The following is a 26,862-nucleotide window of genomic DNA, read 5'->3' on the forward strand; positions in this document are numbered from 1 at the left end:
TGGATACATAAGTGAAACGCCGAAACATAAGTGAAACGACCAGAACCGGTTTTTTATATATATAATAATTATAATTAAACCAGGGGTCCTATACCCACTTGGCACTAGCCACCTGACCACATCCAAATCAAACAGCTGAAAATAACCAACAAATACCAATATCCAATAAATGATAAACCAATAACTTAATAGCAGTATTAAATCAACCAACACAAACATAAAACATCAAACCAGCAACCTAGAAATATTCTACTAACTCAACTCTAGCAACCTAACATAAGCCAGACAACAACCAATCGAGCCACTAAAAAATCCCCATCTTCATTGCCTTGATTCCACGATCACACTTTGCCTTTACCTGCACCACAAACACAAATTGAGAGGCATGAGTATTTTATAAACACTCAGTGAGGCAATCTCCCAATCTATTGGGCTTTAGACAAAAGCAACTGAGATTCCAATGGCAAACAATCAACAAACAAACACACAAACCAGGGAAACAAGTAACATCTGCTTGCTGTAAGGGAGGTGTCGACCGTCACCAGCCGAGTGTCGACCGACACAAGCTAATGGTGTTGACCGACACTACCACACAGTGTCGATCGATACTGTTCCATGGTGTCGACCAACACCCCCCTGGTGTCGATCGACACTAAATCCGCAGACGCGATCTGCTCGAAGCCGAGACTCGAATCTATCTTTTTATCCTCTCCAATCCGTCCAAAACTTTATCAAAAGCCACATGAAACTGTAGGAAACCTATAGAAACCATTAGAAGCAAGAAAACACCACAAACAACACATAACAAGCAAGACAAAGTTAATCTCAGGCTTCGATCAGTCATGGTCATGCAATCACCTCTTTTGAAAGAAGATTATGGGCCAAATTGACGAATCCAACACCTTAGAAGGCTTCTCCTTCATTCCTAGCACTAGATATCCACTTTTCTGGAACATATCTCACCAATCAAGCCAAAAATCTCCAAAAAAATCTCAAGAACACTCTCTAACACTTTTCTCCTTTTTCTCAAACTCTCGGGAACGACAAAACTCTCAAAACCCACAACCCTAGGTTGACTTTCCCTTTAAATACCTTTGTTTGGAGATTCCACTTAAACCACAACATCAACAACACAAGCCTAATGACCCCGTACCTAAAACCATAACGGCTATGATACAAAACTGAAATGACCAACCCATTTTCTTTTCTTTTTAATATGATAATTAATTAGTGATCTCATACTCACTAACAATCTAACAGCATTCAATTCAAACAGTTGGAAATGCCAACTTTAAACCAACAAATTCCTCAATAGAATAAATAACCAATATCAAAGATGTCTAATAATCCTAAACCAATAATTCTGAAAGCAAACAACATGAAATAAATAACCAGAAACAAAAAAAAAATGTTTTAGACCACATCATTCCATTCTAGCAACCTAACAACAACATAGAACAAACAACCGAGCCTCTAGAACATCCTTCTCTTCATCGTCTTGATTCCACGATCACACTTTGCCTTTACCTGCACCACAACACAAATGAGATGCATGAGTATTATCATAAATACTCAGTGAGGTGATCCTCTCATCTACTGGGATATACACACAAGCAAAAAGACAAACAAAATGAATACACGAAAAAAAAAAAGCAAACAAGATAACTCTAAACACATATATCGGTCGATGCAATATATTTGCATTATCGATGCACTCCTTGCATCGATCAATGCAATTTCTTGAGTCGTCGTCAACTCCCTAACTGCATCGACAGATGCAATACTTGCATCGATCGATGCAGTCGTGTGACACATCGCCGCTCGCGATCTCCTCCGTCTTCTCTCAGCTCCATGATGCTGAATACGACTCCAAAGGGCATAAAAACTCACAACAAACACTCACACACGAGCACATAAGCATTAAACAGACAAAAATCACAAAACAAAAACAAGCATTTAATCGCTTAGATCAACCATTGTCATGCACTCACCTTTGAGAATGACGAATCTGATTCTAAACCCACGAAAAAACCTCCTAGCAAGGTTTTCCCACGTTCTTAGCCTCGGATCTCCACCCTTCGGGAAAAATCTCTCAAGAACAAATTCTCTTTTTCGTTTCTCTCTGGGAACGACAATAGAGGCTAAAACTCTAAAAGCCATCAAGTCTTCACCTTTTAACCAAAACGACCGTTTAATTTTAGTTGTCCCTCAAATGTGTACCTTGCGTCAACATACACAACCTTGCGTCGACGGACACAACCTTGCGTCGATTGATGCACAACCAAACCGGGATTTTGGTTCGCGGGCGTTACATTGAGTGGGGACCAAATTGTACATCCTTAAGTGTACCAGCGTGGAAAGTTAGAGCCCTACCAAAATATTAAGCATTTTCTTTGGTAAATATCTTCGATTACACTTCGAGTAACAACATGTTTAGCGGGGGGGGGGGGGGATCATTTTGCCACTTTGTGTAAGAGATGTGAGATTTCATAACAAAAAATTAATTACTCACTCTTTGGGTGTCCCCCTTCTCGATGAATTTGGAACGTCTCTCCCTTTCCAGTGCTCCCAGGATGCTTCCCATCCACCTCGGTGTACTTGAATCTGGGTTTCTTATTTTAGAGAGTATTACCTTACTCTGATGATCAAGCTAAACATCATTGTTACTCTTGGATTTTTTGGTTTTTATAGAAAGGAATAAGACGGTAATTACGTCTAGAGCATTTGATATTATAAATCAAGCTCTAAACGAACATTAATTATGGGAACAAGCTCATACCATTTGAATGAGCTAAGCGAATCAATGGAATCATTACCTAATCCTTCACATCTAAGATGTTGTGACACCCCGGTTTCGAAGACATACGGAGAGGTTTGAAAGAATTGATTTGGCCACCTATGTCATCAAAGTGCACTTATCTTTTCGATCAATGGTCCTGAGAGAACTCCATAGTTAAGCGTGCTTATGTTGGCGTAGTCTCAGGATGGGTGACCTTCCAGGAAGTGATAGTCGGAATTGTGCGAGTTAGGAAAAAAACATAGGGAAAGATCATGTGGTGATTTGTAGAAAATCGCTCGTCGGATATATATGGGCTCAAGGGACTAGTGAGAGGACGTGAGGCCCATTAAGAAAGGTAAGCCCACGGATTGGGAGTGGATATGAGGCCACTAAGAGGTCAGTCGGGGCGTTACAAGTGGTATCAGAGCCGAACCAAGATGAGTGTGGAGTCAAGTGGGCTCACACCATCGGGGTGGATGTCTTGGTGCGCAACGAGGACGTTGCGATCTATTAGTGGGGGTGAATTGTGACAAGTGGTATCAGAGCCACCTATGTCCCCAAAGTGCACTTATCTTTTCTGTCAAGGGTCCTGAGAGAACTCCACAGTTAAGCTTGCTTATGTTGGAGTAGTCTCAGGATGGGTGACCTTCCGGTAAATAACTATCAGAAATGTGCGAGTGAGGACAAATCAGAGGGAAATATCATGTGGTGATTTTTATAGATGGTAACAATTTTTTAAAGCTCCTGGATGTAGCAAACCTACCGTCGGATATAGATAGGCTCATAGACCTAGTGTGAGGACTTGAGACCCATTAAGGAAGGTGGGCCCATGGACTGAGAGTGAATATGGGACCCACTAAAAGGTGGTGGTCGGGGTGTTATAGATGTCGAATTGATGGTTTGTGGAAATCATCGACTTTTAGTTTAGGTCTGAGATGGTGGGGCTTTCGAATAGATGATCAGACAATTTTTGTTGGTAGTTAAAAGCAAGTGAAGAAGTCATTCCCTCGACACTCAGAGTTAGAAGCTTTACTATGAGGTATGGAGAACACCCTTATAGAAATGATTAATTACTAAGTATTTTAGTCATGTTGTGCAGAGCTAGTCCCAATGGTACAGTCCTAAGACAAGTTGCCAGATTTCTCCAACCTCCTAGTCTTATATGTTTTCTTGGTGCTTTGAACTTGCCTTCCTCTGTTCTCCTTATCTAAGATTTCTCATTCTTGAAACACTTTTGCGAATGGTCTAGCGCGTTTTTATAGAATACTTACTTCGAAAATCTCTTTGTAAACTCTTGTCCTTCTCTTTGGACCACCAATCAGGGAATGTTATTTTAAATTTAATGTACGGTTGACCCAAAACATGTTCTTAAAAAAACAATAGTCTCTAATTTGTTTACAAAGTAAATTAATTATATAAAAATAAAAATATTGTAGAGACAAATGCATGTAAACCCACTTTTTTTAGAAAGATTCTATACTTTTGAGCATGATTTGGCAAGTTTGTCATAATTTGATGACTATTTTACCTTTATTTTCCTTTGAGTAGCACAAGAAGTAAATGGTCCCCCTCTCTCTCTCTCTGTTTTTTATCTTTTTTTACAAACTTTTTTTTTAATCTTTATTGTCATTTGTGTGGTTATTATCAATAGACTGTATATATATTTTCATAATGGATTATGAATACCTTTTTCTACATTTTAATATGCATTTTGCCATATTTTATATGAATACGTTATATGTTGAACATTTGGTGTTATAAATTAGGGGGTGTATTGAACTTGATATTTTAGAAGATTTTGGTGTATTTTTAAATCCACTGTTATTTAATCAGTGATTTTAAAAAGTCTTTTGAAATCATGTGTTATTGAATTTGGAATTTTTAGAAATCATCTTAAATCATTCACAATCTCTTGTTGTTGAATCAATAATTTATAAATCTCACTACAAATACACTTTTATTCAAAATATCACAACTTTTAAAAAAATAAGATTGTAAGTGATTTTGGGAGACTTTTTAAAACATTTTTAGTTGAAATACATGAGTAACAAAATCACACCTTTAAACGTGATATTTTGAAAGATTTCAAAAAAAAAAAAAAATTCTGAAACCAACTGCAGAAGCTTCCTCTATCTCTACACCGTACGTTCTCTCCTATACTCTCTCATTCTTTCTCCAAGGTGAAATCTTGGCCTTAGAAGATGAGTGATATTGATATTGAGATCGTGAGGAATGATGTCAATCGTGTCTTGACAACGATACCAGCTTTTGGATTGGATTAATCGATTGACGAGATGCTTGGATATATATATATATATATATATATATATATATATATATATATATATATATATATATATATATTTGATGATGGCACCAAAATGGATGAGAGATGTTATAAAGTTCAGCACAAGTATGAATAATGTGTCGTGTATTGTTTGTAAGTAAGCATGATAGATGTTATAAAATTCTCTAAAGTCACTAAGCTCTAATGTTGATCGGTACAGTATGTACGTCTCCATCATCCCTTATAGTTTTGATGGTGGGTTTTTTTTAGGTTGTAAAGAAAACATGTGTTCATGTTATTTTTTTTCTCCAAAATATCCTAAAATCACCTAAAATTCAATAACCAAATCTCACCAAATCACAAGTAATAAAGTTTTAAAATTTTTAGAAATCTCTAACAAATAATCAAATCTCCTAAAGTTACACTCAAATCTCTCAAAATTCTAAAATATTAAAATCTCACCAAATCTCCTAAAATATCAAGTTCAATACACCCCCCTTAGTGTTTAGGGTTTTACAATTTAGGATTTATGTCGTAGGAGTTATGTGAATTCAATGTTAATATTTTGGGTTTATGATTTAGGAGTTAGGGTTTAAGGCTTAGATTTAGGGTTTATGATACAACGACAACATTAAATCCATATATTCATGGTCATGTGAATAATACCAATAGAATTGTGGGTTCTAGCGATTTATGATTTAGGATACAACGACAACAACAAATCTATATATTCGTAGTCATGTGGACCAATAGAATTTGTAGGTTTTAGAGATTTAGAATTTAGGATACAACGACAATTAAAATCCATATATTTGCGGTCATGTGGATACCAATAGATTTGTGGATTATAAAGATTTAAGATGTAGGATACAATGACAACATCAAATCCATATATTCGTGGTCATGTGGATACCAATAGAATTTGTGGGTTCTAGAGATTTAGTGTTTAGGATACAACGACAACATCAACATCAAATCCATATATTCTTGGTCATGTGGATACCAATCAAATTTGCGGGTTCTAAAGATTTAGGGTTTAGGATACAACGACAATATCAAATCCATATTTTCGTGGTCATGTGGACGCCAATAAAAATTTTGGTTACTGGTAACAAGAATTTGTGGGTACTGGTAACAAATCAAAGTTTCTAAAAACTTATCCAAATGGATAACTACTTATGAATGCAATATTTTGTTAGTCCATGATGCATCTAATAGAATCTTAAACTATGTGGACAAACATGTCTATTTCATATTAATAATTTAGTTAAATAAATTTATAAATTATTTAATAAATTTAGTTTGGACTTAGAAATTGTTGATTTGACTATGAACATGAATTCAATTGTATTTGATTTAGATTAGACCCATAAATTATTATTTTTTGTGTGGAAAGAAAAAATATTGAAAGATGCAAGAAAATATTTATTTAAACTTAAAACACATATTATTTAAAATGAAAAACAAATGTTGAAGAAAAAAATATAAAAAGAAAAGAGGTAATAGAGAGAGAAACGAGAATGAAAAATAAAAATAAAAATTAAGAGAAAAGGTAAAGATAAAGAGAGTTAGAGTTAAGTTATGGGGTTTGTTGTAATTTTACATATAAAAAGTATAGGTGTAGCAAGAAGTGGGTGTAAATGTGATTAAAGTTGGGAAAGTGGGTGTGAGTGCTATTTTCTCTAAAAAATGAGCACTTTCGCAAAAATACACTTTTTCTATACAGTTTTTGGAAAAATACCTCTCTTGTTGTCCATTTTCAATATTACCCTTTTATATACACAAAATAATTAAATTCGAAAATCTAAACTTCAAATACTAACCTAAACTTCAAATACTAATCCCACAAAACTATACCCTAAATGTAAAATATAGAACTCAAACTTATAGAAAAACTAAAATTTAATTTAATATATTATAAATTTAAATGACAAAAAATACTTTTAAAAGGAGTATATACAAAAGTATATTTCTAATAATTTTCTGGAAAAAGGAAGCATTTGAGAGCATTTGAAGCTTTGAAATGCTTCCTTATATAGTTGAAAATTTGTGAAAAATATTGATTAGATCATAAAAATAATTTTTTATATGCTAAGCATTCTACAAATAATGGATTAGCGCTATGCACAAATTTGGACATCGATAAGACCTACAAGATGTTCTATTAACTTTCACAATTAATTATTTACGAAACTGAAATATATATAATAATAGAACACAATATGAACACTTTTTTGGGCAAAGAACATCATAAGATGTTACTAGAATCAATAGAACACAATATGAAATCTTTTTTGGGCAAAGAACATCACAAGATTTTCATACACACACATATATATATATATCATAATGTAAGATTAAAAATAATAAAAAATGCTAAATAACAGATATATATCTGGTACGTCCGAGATTTCCCTTAGTCTAGCATCACATTATTGAAGAAAAAAAACACATTATTTAAACTTGTATTTAGAAATCAATGAATGAATAATATGTACTTTCAACAAATAATTTAAAATCAATGAGTCAATCACATATGATTTTGGTTTGGATTTCTCAAATCATTTTGATACCCATTCAACAAATAAACCAACCCTTAACCTTTTTGATATGCTTTAGTTTCAGTTTTGAGATTAGTTGTAATATATAACTTAAGATTATTTTTTTGTTATAATCTTATTTGCCAACCATAAATTTCGAACCTAAAATATCATTTGACCAAAGTTCTATTTTGTTCATGCATAGTTTTGTCTAAATTTAGTTACTACTATAAAAATAGTATTATTTACTGATTAAGTAGAAAACGTATTCCACATTTAAAAACTATAAGTACTATAAGTGGATGCCCTTATTACTCAAACAATTATTTCGATCCAGAAATGAATCGTCTCATATTTTTCATGTTAGTTACTGCCGTTTATTTTGGAGTAAATGAAGCTTGCAAATTAAATGAGATAGTAATAATAAACAAACTCGGACCCGGTAGAGTTCTCCAATATCAGTGCTCTTCTAGTGCCGCATATACAACAGTCGAAAACGTAAACCACGATGGTAGAAAATTCTTTCAATTCAAGGATGACGGACCCACTAAATCAAGTTGGAGATGTCGTTTTGAGCACGAGCTTAAAACTAGGGTTTATGTTATGACTGAACCAAACCATCGAGATAAAAATGTTCCTCTATGTGGTAACATACGTGAATATACTGCACAACTGGATGCAATATATATTAGACGGGATAGAGTGGGTAAACCAGTATCCATGTACCCTTGGAAAAAGCTATGAAATAATGTGCTTTTTTTTTTTTTTTGTCGGCATAATGTGCTTAATTTTCCCTAATACAATTTAATTTTATGCAATTTTTTTGCAGCCGATGTCCTAAGCCATACTAAATCATTCATCAAATTGTTTTTTTTTTCATAGAGAGATCATTTGATATCTATATGTATTGTATCAATGTTTTAAATAATATCATTGATGCTTTTTTGTTTTTCAGATGACTCTATATCTAATTATTGGTCTTTTTAATTTTTACACTGAAACTAACATTGTCATTAGTATTATTTTCTTTCACATAGCGTAATCGAATGATAAAGCTTATTGTTTACATAGCGTAAACGAATTGTAAAATATTATTTAAGGTTTCATATATTGTAACTATTTAATCTTTATAAAATTTTTAATATTATAAATACTGAAAGCTTACACAAATTAAAATATTAATTAATATATAAACTTTACAAAAAGTTATATATTTATGGTAGCCGTGGGCATATTAACCGGACCCAAAACTAGAACACGTACTTTGACCTGTAATAGACAGTTCAGTTCTGGTTCGAGTGGTATGTAATACCCGATCGGATTTAATATCCCTGAAGTTCGAATAGTAGTTAAACCCAAAGAAAGACCCGAACTAACCCAAATTAAATGTAAAAATGCATTTAAGGGGATTCAAGCCCATTACCTTAAATATTTTTGGTGAATCTTAAATCATTTTGCCATCTTAGTTTTTATGTCTTAATATGAAAAGTTAAATATTTGTATATATACATGTATTCTAAAATTTCTAGACAAATAATTATTTTTATGGTTTGTTTGAATTCGGATATATCTGAATTACCCGACCCCGATCAGGTATATCCATATTACCTAATCCTGAACGGGTAATACCTGAATCCGACCCGAAAATATAAAAAATCCGAACGAGTTCTATATATCTAAACCCAAAAACTCGAAAACCTGAACCCGAATGACCAGAGCTAATTTATGGTTTATTGGGTACGTTGAATCTGTAACATAAAGTCATAGAATATTTCTGATTTTTAGTCAGAAAAGGAAAGTTAACCAAATTACATCTAATTCCTAAATGTGATTTCAAGAACAAAAAAATAAGTTATTATATGTAGGATTTTTGTAATGAATATATTTTCATTTGTAAATAATATTAAGTTTCTAAATTTTACCTTTTATTTGAAGTAATTATAATCATTTTACTGAATACATATACTTTCAAGTTTCAAAAACCATAACTAAATTTTTGATTACTCTAATATTGAATAGTAGTATAGAATAATCAATTTTGGATAACGACAGGAATATAGACGGAAATATATAACTCAAATAATGAAATAGATTACTTAAACTACTTTTGTTTAGGAAAAAACAGGAACATCAATTTTGGATAACGACAGGTAATCAAAAAATTTGGGTTGGTATATTCAATTAGAGAAAATCACATTTTAAACCTTCAAAGTGTCACTGAGTAGCACTTTAAACCTCACGAGAATTTCACTAACACTATAAACCTTCAAAATGATTTTACTAACACTTTAAACCTTTAAAATAATTTTACTAACACTTTAAACCTTGAAACTAACTTTCATGTTTGTACCGCCATAAAAATTAACGAAATAATAATATCCGTCAACGCGAAATAGTTAAACTATGGTGTTTTAATTTAAATTTTAATTAGTTTAAGTTTTATTAAATAAATAAAAAGAGAAAATATAAATTTGTATTCATATTCATTGTAAACTTGTATTATTATTAAATAAATAGTCTATTTATGGCGAATTCATTGTAAAATAGTCTATTTCATATTCAATATAAATTTGTATTCATATTCATATGTTTGTTAATAATTGAATAGGGAAAATCACATTTTAAACATTAAAAGTGTCACTGAGCACTTTAAACGTTTGAGACTATTCAATTATCAAACCTTCTCTAATTTTGGCAAAAATTGACTATAAAACATGTAAAATATCCGTTATCCAAATTCTTATAATAGGAATTTTTCACCGGGTAAAAAATAGCAAAACCGTTACCGGCAGGCCTATCGAAGTGGATTTGTCCAACTAAAGAATTTAGATCATCCGGTCTAAAAAAAAAAATATTTTTCATAGATTTTATCTGATTTGCACGGATTTATTTATAAAAAAAAACTAAAATCTAACCAATTACTTGATCCGAGTTTCAGAGTAAAACCATTATTATTTCAAATATTGACAAATTGGATGAAACCAAACCAATCTAACTATAAGTTGTAAATGCGCTTACATCTGAATCCGAATCTAGTATTGAGACTTTGAGATCATGTTATGTTGGATTTGTAAAATGGTAATCGAAATCTGGTGAATAAATGTAGTTAGCTTGAGATACGAGCAAATATGAGTAAAAAAAAAAAAGTATATATATAGATACAAGCAAAGAGAGATCACAATGTTGTTCAAGAGAAACAAAAAAAAAAAAGGAGTTATGTTAGTCACTTATGTCTTATGAGAAATCGCCAGTCTTCAAAGTTCAAACAAAGAATCCAACCATAGATCATGTATCGAACTCAGCAAAGAGCGATCCGTTTATCAATCCTTCAACAAAGTCTTAAAATTATCCAAGGAGAAAGAAGATAGTAAGCAGCAAGAACAAACCAACCCAGAAAAGAAGCGAAGAGAAGGAAGAGATATAAGAGTGGATAGAGAAGAATCATAATCAAGACTAGTGAAAATGTTACACATCTCATTTCTCTGGTTTCCTACTTTGCTCTTCGTAAATATCATTTCCTTTATTGGACGAAAATGATATGATACAAATATTCATCAGCAATCACTTCTTGATTAAGCTTTACGAATATTTTTTAATCAAATCATTTACCAAATCAGACTAAGAAAGTTTTGTGAAATGATCAAAGCAAATTATAAGAAAGACAAGATCCTAATTAAAACTCTCTCTCCCTCTCTTTATATCTCTGTTACACACCAAGAACATCATAGTCTTCAACACTACTGAAGCAGGGTTTGATCTGAGATTTTCTCAGGCGGCTAAAGTTATCTTACACATAATGTACAGTGCAGAGTTTATGGAGGAAAAGGAGCGCTCAAGATTTTATTTAGAGCGTAATTTGTCTGCCACATAGAGCATATGACTGATGTTTGAAGGAGGATAGTTCTGAAGAAGTTTGAGGTTTGACGTAAAATCTCCAGCAAGCAAACGCCTTCGAACTAGAATCAACATTGCACAACATATCCGTAGCAGCGTCTCCTGCAGTTAAATTCCAGATCACTTGTTAGCTTTTTATCTTACAAGACAACATGATCCAATTAACTCAATTCTGCTATCGTAACTTCTACAAGCATATGTTTTAATGGCTAAAACTAAAACCATGCTGCTCAGACGTATTGAAACCTTAAATAACACTCTCACAAGAATGCAACATTTAAATTATTGACCTCGTTCACGACTTACAGAAGCTGAATAGTGAATAGTAATAAACTGAATACTACCTGGGGACCTTCGGGGTCGCTTAAGAGTGTGTCCCAGATGTGAAGGCTTTCCACGAAGTTGAACTCTTGAGTCAGTAAGAGTGTGATCCATCTGAACGCATAAAATTGCGGATTTATCTGAAAATTGACACATAAGTCTCAAATGTCACAACGCTGAAACATTTAAACAGAATACAGAAGCTCACAAACTTTCAAGGTTCTGAAAAGTGGTACACACTCATTTTGATTGTTTTTAATCAGGGTAGATAAAAACTTAGCTTCAGCACAACATTCATGCAGCACATTAAACCAGCAGCATTACATACTGGCAATATCTTCTAATCAGAGACATAATTAATGAAAATAGCAAGACGTCTTATCAGCCAAAGTTGTGTGATATCTTACTTTAGTTGTGACTTCTAAATGACGCCAAAGTTCCTCATCATGATGCTTCAAGAGTAACGACAGCCTTGTTATAGTGTAGCGTATACCCACAACACTGTTATCGAGTTGTTGACAGAAATTATCTCGAAACCCACTCATCAATTCAACAAAACAGAAAAATGCATCTGATTCAGCAAACGCCTGCATAACTTAAAGTGCCAGTGTTAAGCAAATAAGATGAAAGAGTGGCGTGTTACCCAAACGAGCCAAAAAAGGTAGACAAATGTGAATACATATCAACTAAGAAAAATAAAATAGTATATTATCATCGACAAGTACTTACTGCATTTCCTTTATCTGGGTCGTTTTTAAAGATGTAGTAAATAGGTGCCAATATCTCATTCATCCCTTGTACATATCTGATGCCAGGATTCAACTTCGCAAAAATAGTCAACACGTTCTTCAATGCATCCTGGAGATGCAAGACATGTCAGCCAAAAAACTATCATTACCCATATGTTTTAATCATCCCAAACGCTGACGTCAAAAAAATAAAAATAAATACATATATATCATCCCAAACGCTTTAAATCATAGCGAAACCAAAACCCAACCTGATTAGCTTTTGCAACCGCTGAATCCCCAGAGAAAAAGTGCATGTCTGGATGAGTACGCATTACATCACGGTCAATTTGTTCCAAGACTTCTGTGTCCTGAATAGTATCAACTTGAAATTAGGAAGGTCATTTCAAGATCGGAATTAATATTTTAAGGCAGGAAGATAAAATATATTTTCATAGTGACCATGTGCAGCATTATTAGTCATGCTTTTACAGCAGAGAGTAGTACAAAGTCCAAAAGCATGGAGCAGGGTACACAAAGCCTTGAGAGAACTAAAAGCTTCAGTTAGAACCCTGTCTTTTTGTATGCCTATGGAAATCCACACCATTGTGATAAAAGTCTGCCTATGCATTTTTTCTCAATGTGACAAGGCACCCTATACAAATATTTAACTGTTGCAACCCTAAACTATCCCAATACATAAACACTGAAGTTACAGATATTCATAGGAAAGTTGGTTTTCAGGCTTTAAGTGAGAGCCTGTACTTCTCCAGTACCTATACCTCTCCTAAATCTGCTTTTAAAGCAGACAGGAAAGTGTGGCAAAAGCATGATACGTGAAAATAAATCAAATTATTGGAATTGCATTAATCAACTATACAATCCCCATATCTGAAAGATCATAAACTCAGCTACATCATCCATGATATACTACATCTAAAACTTTCAGGCAAAATATATATTTCGATAATAAGTTAATAACATCTAAACCTGTTAATTGTCTAACAAAAATGATAATATTTGTGGATATCTAAAGCTGCAAAATCTGAATATACCTTGAAAAAATTATTCCATAAGCTTGTTGTTCCAAGACTTAAGGGATGATCCTCATGAGTTATCTCTGACCTTGAAAGGGCACCAGGGCTTTCGATTTTGAGGTCATTACTATCACCGCCCTTTGATTTATCCATTTTCCTTGTTACTTCTGACTAACTAGCCGCAAAAATATATAGAAACCAGGTTAATCCTAAACTGAAAACAATAACGAAACATGAAAAAGGAAGAAATGTCATCCAGATAACATAAGCACTTCCTACAATGAACGACCTCTTTATCATTAACTACTATCTATACTATATCTTCTAATAGTACCTTTAGGAAGAATCACATGCCCAATGGCCTAGATCAATCTGCTTAGTCAAACGTATGGCACCTATTTAGCTGGCATCATATTATATACATACAAGTTTCTGGATCGAAATAATAAAAATGCTTTCCCATTGAACATCACTAAATTTTACTTGGTCAACAGATCACCTACATGACTGACAATAGCGTATAATAGCAGTGCAGTTTTTATCATCACATTCACACCCTTAGCTAGTGGCAACAGATATGTCTACTTCATCGCTCGTTTCGCAATGGCAATTGTGTCTATTTTATAAGAATGGCATCCACTCTAGTCACAAACTTTGATGAACTATCTCCATGAGCAAAAGAGAACATAGATTAAGCCCATCATGTATCTCTTGAGAAACCAATCAATAAAGTGTTGGAGTATCAAATAACCAAAATGGACTTACAGGGTTCATCAAAAGCTCCTCTTTGAATTGCTTGTACTGCGACCTTTTCTTAGCTAACTCAGAAGACCACAGGGAGCGGTCCGGTGACAGATAACCCAGTAAAAGCTGTCACATTCAAGAGAACAGTATGAAGCATAAACTGACAAAAGCGGCCACCGGACCTTTATAAAGTTCCATTCTCGAAAACCAGAAATGACAAAAACATCTACCACTGCCATACACCCCCAAGAATTTCATGAAAACAAACAAGCAAATTCAAAGAAAACTCAACAAATTACTATAAAAAAAAACACAGCGACAACTAACAATAAAGATCCATACTTATTCCCGTACATACACATTCGTTTCATTTGCTAATAACCAAAATTATAAGCGAATGCATTACCTTCCAGACAAGGGAGCGAGTTCCAGCATCATCAGGTAAACCTTGAGAAGCTATTTTCCTCAATTCCTTTAAGTCTATCACCTTCTTCGATAGCTGGTAATATCCAATATTTAAACCTAAGGTACTAAATCACACAGAACAAAATCAATCAAAAATGCACAGAAGGCACTAACCTCAGCCACGACTTGCGCTTTTCGAGAAACATCCTCAACCGAAGAAGCTGCTGCGGGAGTATCGATTCCAGCTTCATCATTACCGGTCCCATTCTGCAAATCGTTAATCTCAGATTTGGAAGGAGGACGAACAGGAAGAGGTGGAGCTGGTGCGGTGGTAATCGCGGATGGAGAGGGAGAGAGAGGGGGACGCTCGACGATCGGAGGGGTGACGGAAGGATTGCGGAGGAGACGATCGTCGATGGGAGGAGGAGGAGAAGAGGAGGACCAGAGAGAACTGTTGAGCCACTCTGGGATACCTTTCTTGGCCATGGATTTTGATTTTGGAAATGTTTTGAGTTCTCTCTCCGTCGAATCAATTTGCTGGAGAGTGGAGACGGAGAGGTTAAACCAACCAAATGTGCAATCTTGTCTCCGGTACAATTTACTTTTGATTATTATTTTGGTCAATCGTGTAAATTTTACTTTGGACAAACAAGTATAACTTTAATGGGCCTAGATAAGAGTGGACTTGAGCCCATTTGTTGGCAAAGAAGAAGGAGGACCTTTTTTGCACTCGCTATCTGAGACTGAGAGACACAGAAAAATGGCGGCGGCGGCGGCGAAAGCAGCGGTGGTTTTGCCACGGCCGGTGACGTTTGTGACGGGAAACGCCAAGAAGCTCGAAGAGGTCAAAGCTATTATCGGAAATTCAATTCCTTTCAAATCTCTCAAACTCGACCGTGGGTACCCATTTCAATTTCTCTCTCGAGATTACTGTATTCCCTCTTTTTCTTGAGTCTCATTGGTTTTGTTTTGTTTATGAGTTGCAGTGCCTGAGCTTCAAGGTGAGCCTGAGGATATCTCCAAAGAGAAGGCTCGTTTAGCTGCTCTTCAGGTGCGCGAGCTTTTTTTTCACCCTTTTCTACTTGAACTGATTAAATAAATCAGCATACTTGTGTAAGCTTGTTTGTGATCATAGCGTGGTCCGACTAGTAACAGTAAGTTAATGATTAAGGATAGACAGTAAGAACTGATACAAAGTTTGTTTGATTTGTAAACGAGAAGGTGAATGGTCCAGTGCTAGTGGAGGATACATGTCTCTGTTTCAATTCCCTGAAGGGGCTTCCTGGTATGAGTTTCTTCAGATTCTTAAGATTTTCTTCTTGTATTCTATGCACAGCAAATGTCACTGTCTGAATTTATATTGATTCTTTCTTTTTCTTTTTTTTTGTTGGATTTTCAGGGCCATACATGTAAGTGTTGTTTCTTTCATTCTTTTCTTGATGTTGTGCTTCATTTGAAAGATATAGATTCTCCAACTCCACTCTGTCATGATGAGGGTTAATGTAACCTATGAGTTCATAAACTCAGGGGATTACATGCATAGATATGTTACTATGATAATTCTACGCTGACCTTTATTTATGAAGCTTTCTTGAGTGGTACCTTTATATGGATGTCCTGGAAAATTTGTCTGGTTGGGTTGGATCAAGTCTTTTTATTAGTTCTTCTTGGCAGCTCCTAACTGGTCTGAGTGAGTAGCCAAATGGAGTTGTTTTACTGAATCTTCTGATCCTAGTTGTCTTAATTCATTGCGGGCTGAGTTGTAAAAGAGACCTCTATGTTTGCTAGCATCTACTACTGGTAAATATTAGATTGAATTAGCGTGGGTCTAACTGTATTGGAGCTATGTTGCTGTCTCTAGATGTCCTTGTTCCTCTTATAGTCTTATGATCTTTCTTTCTGCTTTTGCAGCAAGTGGTTTCTTGAGAAGCTTGGACATGAAGGTTGTAATAGTCAATTGTATCTCTGACCTCTTCCTTTGTTTCATTTATCTCTTACACTAGTAACACCCAGTCTTGGTCTGACTCTTGCCCAGGTCTGAACAACTTACTGATGGCCTATGAAGATAAAACAGCTTATGCATTGTGCGCATTCTCTTTCTCGCTTGGTCCAGGTGCTGAACCTCTTACATTTTTGGGGAAAACTCCGGTATGTTAGACATTGTCACCACTCTTTTATCAAACTCATTTGCTCCATCTGCTAGTCATTTTAATTTTTTTCTGTCTCTGTTTGTTAATTTTCAAAGTTTGATTTGCTTCTTCCTTGTGATTGATGTATTAGGGTAAGATAGTTCCAGCAAGAGGACCAACTGATTTCGGGTGGGATCCAGTGTTTCAACCTGATGGATATGACCAAACGTATGCCTCTGTTAACTAACTCCCAGTAAACATTTTATTGAACCTGCATTAATTACTGGTAAAAGAAGAAACTAAGAGTGGTTGGTGGTATTCTCTATTTTGGTTGTAGTTATGCAGAAATGGCCAAGGAAGAAAAGAACATGATATCCCATAGGTACAAGTCATTGGCGTTGGTTAAATCTCACTTTAAGGAGGCAGGCTATGTATTCGAGACAGATGAAGATACTATATAGAGAGAACCCTATCATCAATGTATTCAGCTTATAAGGATTTGAGCACTGATCACTCACCAGATTCTTAGTCCTATTTTTAAGCTCCTTTGGGGATATTAATATTGTGTATCTTTTTTCTCTCAATTACAAGTAAAACCCATACATGGATTGACAGGCATCGTTTGATAGTGTTCTTCATGGTCTCTATTAAATACTCTTGACGGTGAGACTTGGTACGAATCTGATAAACCCATCCAACCAAAAAGCTAAAATAAATGTTGGATGGCAAACAAAAAGGGAATGGGATGACATGATGTTTCACATGAATAGCCGCTTATGATCACACAATGTATTTATGAGAGAACAGTCAGTGGGTAAAGCTCCTCGTATAATTTCTCCAATCACATGAGAAAGCTTATGAATCGAATCCAAAAAGAGTAAAGAAAATCCCAACACGTAACGTGCAGCGCAGGGAACAGAGCCACTAAAACCTCAACTCCAAAAGAAGAAATAAAGATCGCATCAATTATTTGTTGGTTTGAGATCACATTACATGTTAGTGCAACTCCTTTTCATTTACACACCTCTCTCACCTCACAAGTGGTTTGCTTAGGTTGCATAAACAGATTTAAACAATTTGTTATCCACTGAAAAAAATGCCAACAACCAAACAACATAAAAGCCAATGGAAGTTGCAATCAAACCAAAAGCTTTTCAATCGTCTTGTAACAATTTTTGCAACTGCTGTCACTAACTTTAAAGGGAATTAGAACCAAAAAAAACACCCCAAAAGAGACTCTAGAACTCAGGGGAGATCCATTAAAACCAAAGGACCTTAACAACCCCAAAAACAAAAGCCGAACCTAAGACAATAAGAGAATTGTAAACTAGAAGGAGACTTTTTGAACAACGCTTCTGCGCTTGCTTCTCTCTGCATTCCCACCTTTTTTAAGAAGACGAAGAAGAAGCAAGCCGAGGTTGACCAATTCCTACCATCCGAAAGAAAACGAGAAATGACCGTCCTAAGAGGGAAACAGAATAGAGTAGTACTATATATGCACCTTCCAAAGATATGTGAAAGGGTTTGGGGTTAGTTGCTATGATGGTGGTATAGAGAGAGCGAGAGAGAAGTAGCAACTAGCAAGGTCTGCCCTTACGGCAACCTAGTGCTCCTGCAGTAGAGGTAATAGTGTCGACCATAGATGATGGTTTAGCTGCTAAGCTTGAGGCTCGTCCATAGCTAGCAGACGCTTCTTCTCCTGATGACCTGAAGTATGCTCCATTCAGTAGAAGGTCTCCTTCTGACCTCCAATTCCACTTCTTCCACTCACTTGCATCTGTCTCCACTCTTTTCGTCACCTGTGGATCCACAATTTAATTTTGCTTATAAATATAACAACCTCTGATTACTCTGTTTAAGCAAACATAAAGAAGGTTTTTAAGATGTTGAACCTCCTTGGCGAAGCGGTCCATGGGAGCAGCATATCTGTTTCCTTGACTGTTGATGGTTGGTTCTGCACTCCCACCGATGGCGTACATCTCCCAGTGAGTGTAGTCGTTGTTAACCACATGGAAATACCCATGCCTGCACCTGCCATTACACAACCAATTTTCTACTGTCAGAACAAATGACAACTTGATTGGATTAACAAGATTGTCTACTGTCAGAATAAATGGCAACTTAATTGAATTAACAAAGTTGAAAACGAATAGTAACCTTGGCATTCTCTGAACAAGTCCTTCACCGAAATGGTTGTAAGCAATGGTCACTTGCATCAGCTTGTCTTTTGTGTACGAGTCACTGTGACCAAGCAACATCACCTGCACCCATACATCCATATAAGTGTCATGAAAACAGAACCAGCCTATAGATTTAGTGTTTTGAAGGAGGACAGAGAACAAATGAGACCTCATTGTGATGGGTAAAGTGGTTATTGGAAACAGTAATAGCAGTAGACCCCATGACAGCATCAACAAGGCCATCAGCACAGTGAGAAAGGGAGTTATGATCAATCCAGATATGAGACGATCCGAAAATGGAGACTGCATCACCATCAGCCATTGTCCTCCAACCAAAGTGAGATGGGGAGCTTCTAACCATTGCATTTCCAGTAGGCTTGCAATCATGAATGTGAAGACCATGAATGATGACATTGGTGATAAACTGGATGGTGATGCAAGCACCATTGGCTATATGAACGTTGGCACCACGGCCATCAATGGTCTTGAAACTGTTCATGATCAGCTCCTGTTTCAGCTCTATCACCATATCCCTCTTGAAGACGATCCAAAGAGGCTCCTCCTGGATGACAGCATGGCGTAGAGTTCCCGGTTTGGGGTTAACAACGTCTTCATCAGTGGGGTCAGTAACAACGTAGAAGCGTCCATCACGACCACCAATTGCGTTCCTTCCAAAACCGATCCCACAATCCGCGAGGCGTTTACGGTTCTTGTGCCAGTTAGGGTCACAACGCCAGCAGTCATCAATTGGATTACCAGTTCCACAGGAGAAGAATCCTAGCTTCCTCCTTGCTGTCCTGTTCTGTTCACTCCTGAAATTCAACACCCACGTGATCAAATCAATCACACACACACAGACAAATCTGAGATAATTAATTCAATAGTAATTTGTTTCATTCGAATCTAAAGGCTGATTAAACATCTCAGCCGCCGTTTCTGTTTGTTCTTACCTAACGTAATAAGTAATAACTAACTCATGGATAGAATTTTGTTGGTTTATGAGGTCAACAAAGTGGTTGTCAAATAAAATCCGGAAAAAAAAGGTCCATTAATGTTCAGCTGGTGAAAAAAACTAAAACAGACCAGACCATAATATCCAAATGAAAGAGACTTCAAAACTTAATGCCACAAAAAGACGACAGGAGGAGTTACTGAACCAACCTCTTCGTGTAAAAACCCCCCAAATTCAAGTCACAAGAGCACAAAAAAAAGAAGAAGGTGAAATCAAATTTAATGAGTGGAAGGAAGGAAGAAAACGCCGTCTCTAAACCATAAAACAAACAAAACAATGTCCGTACAAGCGAACGGACTCTGACAATGGCGAGCATGGTGAAACGACAATGTGTCAGTTTTATGCGCGAGAGAGACGGGTTTTGTCGTTTCACGACGAAATTAAAAGAGAGAGAGTGAGAGAGGTGACAGAGACAACAATAAAAGCAAAAGTTTTTATCTTTCTTTACCCGTTAAAATTTAAATTAATAAAACAAATTCAAAAAAGTAAGGTTTTTTTTTGTTCTACTCTTCTATAGTCCGCAATTTTTTCCCCTGTGTATTTCTCTAATTAAATTTAATTTAAAGGTTCACGTGTGTCTAAATGCTTATTTTGGCAGAGCAAATTTAAAATTAATGCATTCACACAATTAGAGAGAGAGAGAGAGAGGAACGCACATCTGAACAAGCTTAGCGACTTCATCAGCAACCTTCTCTGGATCAACAGCAACCGCGTGTTGTTGATCTTCTTCACCTCTAAGCCTGTAACAAAACAAAAAAACCACAAATGACGCGACCAACCAATAAACTCATAAATTAAACCAACCAAAATAGTTTTTTTTTAAAGCATTTATGAAAATAGGAAATTCACAATTTCACATCAGTATATAACACGTGTCCTCATCTCAAAGCAAGTAAAAAAAAATCGATGTCTATACACGCGAGAGAGTACAACAACAACACAAGATAATCGAATCGAATCAAATCAAATTGACTAATTTACCCTTTTACGAAATCGTACTACTTATTTACTGACGTGGAATAAATAGAGTGAAGAGACGACAGACAGAGCATGTGTGAGCGGCGATGAATGAAACCTCTTTCTATAACGCTACATTCGAGGAATCAAAAGACCAACAAAAAGGAATGGTTTAACGGAAATGGATCCGGGAAGATCTTAACATATCCAACGGCTAGGACCTCTACTTCATTTTCCACTTTTTTTTTTTTTCCAACTTTATTTTATAAGTAAAATAAACAAAGATAAACCCTAGCAGCGGTTAAAAGCGCGTTTCATGTTTTGTGAGCGGCGGCAAACAAAAAAAAACAAAAAAACTTGAGTCTCTCTCTTACCTTGTCGCCGCCACTGATGAGCTGTTTGAGCTCTGTAACTCCTCTGTTTTCAGCTTCCTACCAAAATCAAAAAACCGAGAAAAACAGAGCATTATTACGAAAATCTAATCCAAAACTCTCGGCAAAAACAATCGTACAGATCAACGGCTAGGATCATTAGTTATATTTCTACTTTTATTTCATAACGAAATTAAAATAAAAAGAGGTAAACCCTAGCGGTTGGAAGCGCGTGTTAAGTTTGCATCTGTACTAAAGTTTTGTTCCTTTTTTTTACCTTATCGCCGCCATTTTTGAGCTGCTTAAGCTCTGTAACTCCTCTGTTTCCAGCTTCCTATAAAAATCAAAAATCGAGAAAAAGAGCATTATTACCAAATCTGGAGCTTGAAATTGAAATCTCTCACAAAAAAATATCAAAATCCATAAACAGAACGCAAATCTGTGGAAAAAGTAAAGAAAAAACAGAAGAATCGTTGAAGCGAGATTTAACAAACAGAGATGAAAAAGCTCAAAATCCTTCACAGAAATTAACAATGTAGCTTAATAAACAGCGAAACAGAAGAAAAATAAACAGAGAGAGAGAAAAAAAAAAAGATGAAAGATTCGAGAAGAGAGAAAGACCTAGAATCGTACCAGAGAATCGTCACCGTTAGAGCTAAGACGACGAACACGGCGAAGCAAACACTGATCAGTTTCTGAGAAGACGACGCCATTGAAGCTTCTTCTTCTTCTTCTTCTTCTTCTTCTTCTTCTTCTTCTAGAATCTTACGAAATTTTCTCGCACTTTTTTCTCGGAAAACAAGCGGGAGAGAGGAGAGAGAAAGGTAAGAAGACGAAGAAGAAAGGAGTGACCAGATTAGTGTGCACAAGCTCCAAGGAAACCGTCTTCGTTTATATATACATACACAGCTATAAAGTAACGTTGACGTTGCCGTTAGTTAATACACACCGCTACTTAACGGATTGTGTTTGTTACTTTTTTTCATCTTACGATCTTAGCCGTTGATGAATGATAATGTGAGATCCTCGGATCCGTTCCGTTAACCGTTCATTACCCCCTAATTCTAACGCCGTAATTATTAGCCAAACCCCCTCATAACTGCCGTAACCGCCTCATGTCTCATATGTTTAATAAAGTACTAATCCTCTCTTCCATAAATCATTGTTATTAGATGTTACTAATTTTACTAGTACCACTAACTTTAATTGGGTTTCCCTAAACAAATGATTACAGTCCAAGAAGATAGCGTAAAGAAATTAATCTACAGTACAGCATTTTTATAAGAGCAAATTAAAATATTTTTGGATAGATTGTGATTCATTTACTTTGTAAAGAGAAAATTAATGATGTTCGTGAGATAGCCAAAAGGTAAACAAATTTATTTGTATCCATCTAAGATTCCAAGGTGTCTTAAATATGACAGATATCAGGAAAAAAAATGTCTTGAGACAATTTTTTACTATTAAAGAAAACAAAAAAAAAAGTAATGTTTTAGAACAAAAAAAAAAATTTGAAAACATAAAAATATTTAAATGTGGAGAACCTGGAACTGGCGCCCCAGCTATGTCTTTAGTAAAAATAAAGTTGAAAATATTTTAAATATCTTTGTTCCACAACTCTTATAGTAACAATAAATTTACTTCTTACTATTTTTAGCTTACTTATTTTTCGAGTGAAGTAAAAGTTGTTTCTTGAAGACAAAATCTCCACTCAAAGGAACCAAAACAAAAACCTTCCAAGAACTGTTGAGCACAACTGCTTGAAAATAAAAATGTTTAAAAAGTTGTATAAATTAAAATCGTAAACGGCTAAACCAAATTAACCTACTAAAAATCAGTGTTTTTCTGGTTAAAGGTTTTGAAACTCAATATTTTATTGCTTAGGTTTGGTCTAGATAGACTCTATACTAGATGCTATATACACAAAAGTGTTGTTGGGTCCATTGGTTGATGTTCTAAAGTTTGTTTAAAACAAAAGTTAAATACAACAATCTCACATATATTGTCACAAACTCACAAGATTATATTAGTAACAAATAATCCTAAAGTAAAGTAGGAGAAGCAGATGTGTTTATCGAAACAACGGAAACGCAGATGTGTGATTGGTTGGTTAGTGGAGGTGAACGAAAAGAATAACTAACGAATCAGAGAGCTTGAAAATGTCATGTCATCAAAAGAGCGGTGTGTTCCGTACGGCAGCTAATGGTTCACCACCACTGGTTTTATGCCGGATTTAATGGGGAAAACAAATATGTTCTCAATTTCCGAGCTTTTTTTGTTTTGATTTGGCCTGATGCACTAATTACGGTGATTAGTTGACCGGCCACATCATGCTATATTGCATTGCATGGTATGTTTCTACCAAATGTTAAATTACGTACGTTGTGGATTTATCATTTTGACACAACCCGAAGTCAAACCAAAAATAGTAAAATACATTTTTAGTTTCTTAAAATGAAGTATGAATATATATTGGTTTTGAATATATGTAAACGGATTATATCATTTTATTTTTAGAAGGGACGACTTTTTAAATGTAAAATTGATGATCTAAATAATTTGATAATTTAAAAATATAATTTACTAGATAAGGATCCGTCCGATGTGCGGGTTTAAAGTTTTATAAATAATGTTATTTATAAATTTTACTTTTGCTATAATATATTGATTTATATTCATTTACAAATCTTTTATGTATTTTATCATTAAAAGCGTATTTTTTACATCTAAATATATTTTATGTTACAAATATATTCTTTACCACCAGCTAGAAAAATGTCTGTATGAACACATTAAACCAACTATTATATGTTTTTTTACTTTCACTTTTGCATAGTGTTTTTAATTACTAAAATTATTGGTTCAAAAAATATTTCGAATTAAAAATATATTATATAGTATACTAATCAATGATGTAACATCATAATAGTATATGACCAACCATATAGAGAATCTTGCGTCTAACCTCATCCACCATAGAGAGAATCTTGACGCCATCTTCTTCCCTTGGGGAGATAACCTTACTTCATACCTCCTTCACCTTCCTCCCTTGGGAAGATAACTTTTCGTCCAACCTCCTCCACCATAGAGAGAACCTCGGCTCTGTCTCCTCATGTGTTGAGAGAACATGTTCACGTCTTTTAGCTATCTCAAAATGGTTGCTCCAACAACCAATGAAACTAAAGACCCTTTTCTAACGTCATAAAATCTTTTGATAGTAACTAATGTTAAATTTTCCAATGTATTCGTGGAAGTGTCTTTGACATACCTTGATGTAGCCTTTGTCTCTAGAACTCCCTGACTGCTACCTTGCTTAGTGAGCCCCATGTCCACTCCCGGTCCATGGGCCCACCTTCCTCACTGGATCCCATGTCTATTTCTGGTCCATCCATATCCGACGGCCGGGTTGTTACGTCCAAGAGGCTTTAAATACTTACCCCTATAAATCACCATATAATCTTTTCCTATGTTTTGTCTTCACTCGCACAATTCCAACAATCACTTCTCGAAAAGTGATCCTTCCTGAAACTACTTCAGTTCAAGCACACTTAACTCTGGAGTTCTCTCAGGTCATTAATCGAAAAGATAAGTGCATTTTGGTGACATAGGTGGCCAAATCAATTCTTTTAAATCTATCTGCAAACCAGGGTGTCACAGTCTCTGAGCTCCTATGGATCTATCAACAACAATTTATGTTCTTCCGATCTATCTATCTATGTTTGTTGTAAGCTTGTGTTTGATGATGATATTTGCAAAATGTATAATCTATATATAGATAGATTGTAAATGATTAAGGATAAGACAAGTGATTATATACATGCAAATTACTTTTTCTATCTAAACATTAAGGATAAGACAAGTGATTATATACATGCAAATTACTTTTTCTGATTTTTCTTCTTTCGTAATTCCTGGAGGAGTGTTAGTCAGTTTTGGCCTTTTTCCTTAATTATTGGATGTAAAATAAGATTATAAGAAGAAAAAGCTCACGTGATTTGAGAGCTGACTTACAAAGTTCAGACTGGAATTAATTGAAGGAAAAAAATAATGTCTTCACGCTAATACACAACATTTTAGATTTGTTTTTTTTTTTAAATGATGCAGCACATCTAGTGATCATTGCTGAGATAAAAAATACACGGACATCATTGTTGCTCCCATAAATTTCATTTTTTTTTATCGCCCAGTCCAACCGAAAATTATACTTTAAGGGTTGTACAATACGATTTTGAAAATGTTAAACTGTTACACATGCAACTCTAATACCAAAATTAGTTTTATGTAAACCAAACATGCATTTATAATCAAGCTAAGCCACATAGAAGATCACCATGATCATAACTTTGGTAAATGATATTTCAGGTACGTCATTGTTCTTTGATAATGCTTGTGGTCTTTCTCTGCTTTGGTTAAGGACCGGCCGCTAATATTTTAATTTACACGGTTCCTTCTATACCATGACATGATAAAAATTTACTTTTGATCTCGTCAAAAACTTATCATAGCTAGTACTAGCTATAAGCCTTTAACAAAATGATAAACATTTATTTTTCACAATCATAATATGAAGCTTAAGCTCCAGTATAGTTCTAAAACAAAGAAACAAGAAAATCAAACATAACTAGAAAGAAAGAACAAAAAAAAAGAAAATACAAACACTAAATAATATATTTAATTAATAGCAAAATAAGTAGCAAACCTAAACCTTATATCTAGATATATAGATACGACGGTTGATGAAAAAAAACGTTTGTATTACCTTTGCAGCAGCTATGCTCGAGAATAATAATTGAAGACTTTCCTATAATTAATCCTATTACACGAAGACTTTAATTGAAACTAAAGACTAAAGAGAGAAAGAAATGGAAGACAAAGTTGATACACAGGCTCTTTATTGTATGAACAATTGTTGTGTTCACCCCTAGAGGGGTGAATCTCTCTTATTCACTCTCTCTCAATTATAGAAACAAATTTTTAATTAAAGAAATAAATTCTGTATATTAATAAATTTTAAAATTAATAATTCTAAACATTATATTGTAGTTTTTAATTATAACATCTAAACCGAAGTTACTTTTTTATAAACTCAAATCGAAATAAAATTTTATTTAACTATAAAATCTAAACCCTAACCATTCTTTTGTGAACCCAAACCGACATATAATTTCGTTTGATTATAAAATCTAAACCCTAACCACTCTTTTGTAAACCCAAACCTACATATAATTTCTTTTAATTATAAAATCCAAACCCTAACCACTCTTTTCTAAACCCAAACCGACATATAATTTCTTTTAATTATAAAATCTAAATCCTAACCACTTTTTTGTAAACCCAAACCGACATATAATTTTGTTTACAGTAGTTGTAAATTTAACCCTAATTCTCTTTTATAAACCTAAACCGATATATTTCCTTAATAAAAACCTCTAAAAAATTTGTTTCCTTAATTTGTTTTGTTTTTTTATTTTAATTTTG

At 34.7% G+C, this 26,862-nt stretch overlaps 3 protein-coding genes across 6 annotated transcripts; 1 reads left to right on the plus strand and 2 right to left on the minus strand.

Moving 5' to 3' along the window:
- Positions 1-11,233: 11,233 nt before the first annotated feature.
- On the minus strand, positions 11,234-15,370 carry LOC104719081 (uncharacterized). 2 transcript variants are annotated; one of them, XM_010436925.3, is made up of 9 exons: positions 14,910-15,370; positions 14,737-14,829; positions 14,352-14,456; positions 13,605-13,757; positions 12,822-12,920; positions 12,551-12,679; positions 12,229-12,408; positions 11,845-11,961; positions 11,234-11,602 (listed from the first exon to the last, which is right to left on the minus strand). In XM_010436925.3, exons 1-9 carry the CDS (start codon positions 15,219-15,221, stop codon positions 11,447-11,449), a joined length of 1,344 nt encoding a protein of 447 aa, XP_010435227.1. In that variant the 5' UTR covers positions 15,222-15,370; the 3' UTR covers positions 11,234-11,446. The 2 variants fall into 2 exon arrangements, with proteins under 2 accessions (XP_010435227.1, XP_087325249.1); XM_087469123.1 differs by having other exon boundaries at positions 13,605-13,761; positions 14,910-15,357.
- A 124-nt stretch (positions 15,371-15,494) lies between these two features.
- Positions 15,495-17,482, plus strand: LOC104719083 (inosine triphosphate pyrophosphatase). Of its 2 annotated transcripts, XM_010436926.3 has the most exons (8): positions 15,495-15,631; positions 15,722-15,786; positions 15,957-16,020; positions 16,135-16,144; positions 16,647-16,678; positions 16,771-16,883; positions 17,016-17,092; positions 17,202-17,482. In XM_010436926.3, the coding sequence occupies exons 1-8, from the start codon at positions 15,496-15,498 to the stop codon at positions 17,323-17,325; spliced, it is 621 nt and encodes a 206-aa protein (XP_010435228.1). In that variant the 5' UTR covers position 15,495; the 3' UTR covers positions 17,326-17,482. The 2 variants fall into 2 exon arrangements, with proteins under 2 accessions (XP_010435228.1, XP_087325250.1); XM_087469124.1 differs by lacking the exon at positions 15,495-15,631 and having other exon boundaries at positions 16,135-16,535.
- Positions 17,483-17,996: 514 nt separating this feature from the next.
- LOC104719084 (putative pectate lyase 15) lies at positions 17,997-22,308 on the minus strand. 2 transcript variants are annotated; one of them, XM_010436927.3, is made up of 8 exons: positions 22,018-22,308; positions 21,662-21,718; positions 21,388-21,444; positions 20,713-20,796; positions 19,214-19,856; positions 19,022-19,125; positions 18,757-18,895; positions 17,997-18,663 (listed from the first exon to the last, which is right to left on the minus strand). In XM_010436927.3, exons 1-8 carry the CDS (start codon positions 22,095-22,097, stop codon positions 18,442-18,444), a joined length of 1,386 nt encoding a protein of 461 aa, XP_010435229.1. In that variant the 5' UTR covers positions 22,098-22,308; the 3' UTR covers positions 17,997-18,441. The 2 variants fall into 2 exon arrangements, with proteins under 2 accessions (XP_010435229.1, XP_087326473.1); XM_087470347.1 differs by having other exon boundaries at positions 22,006-22,245.
- Positions 22,309-26,862: the final 4,554 nt, after the last annotated feature.

Source organism: Camelina sativa, chromosome 10 (assembly GCF_030686135.1).
Source record: "Camelina sativa cultivar CO46 ecotype springtype chromosome 10, ASM3068613v1".
Lineage (NCBI taxonomy): Eukaryota > Viridiplantae > Streptophyta > Magnoliopsida > Brassicales > Brassicaceae > Camelina > Camelina sativa.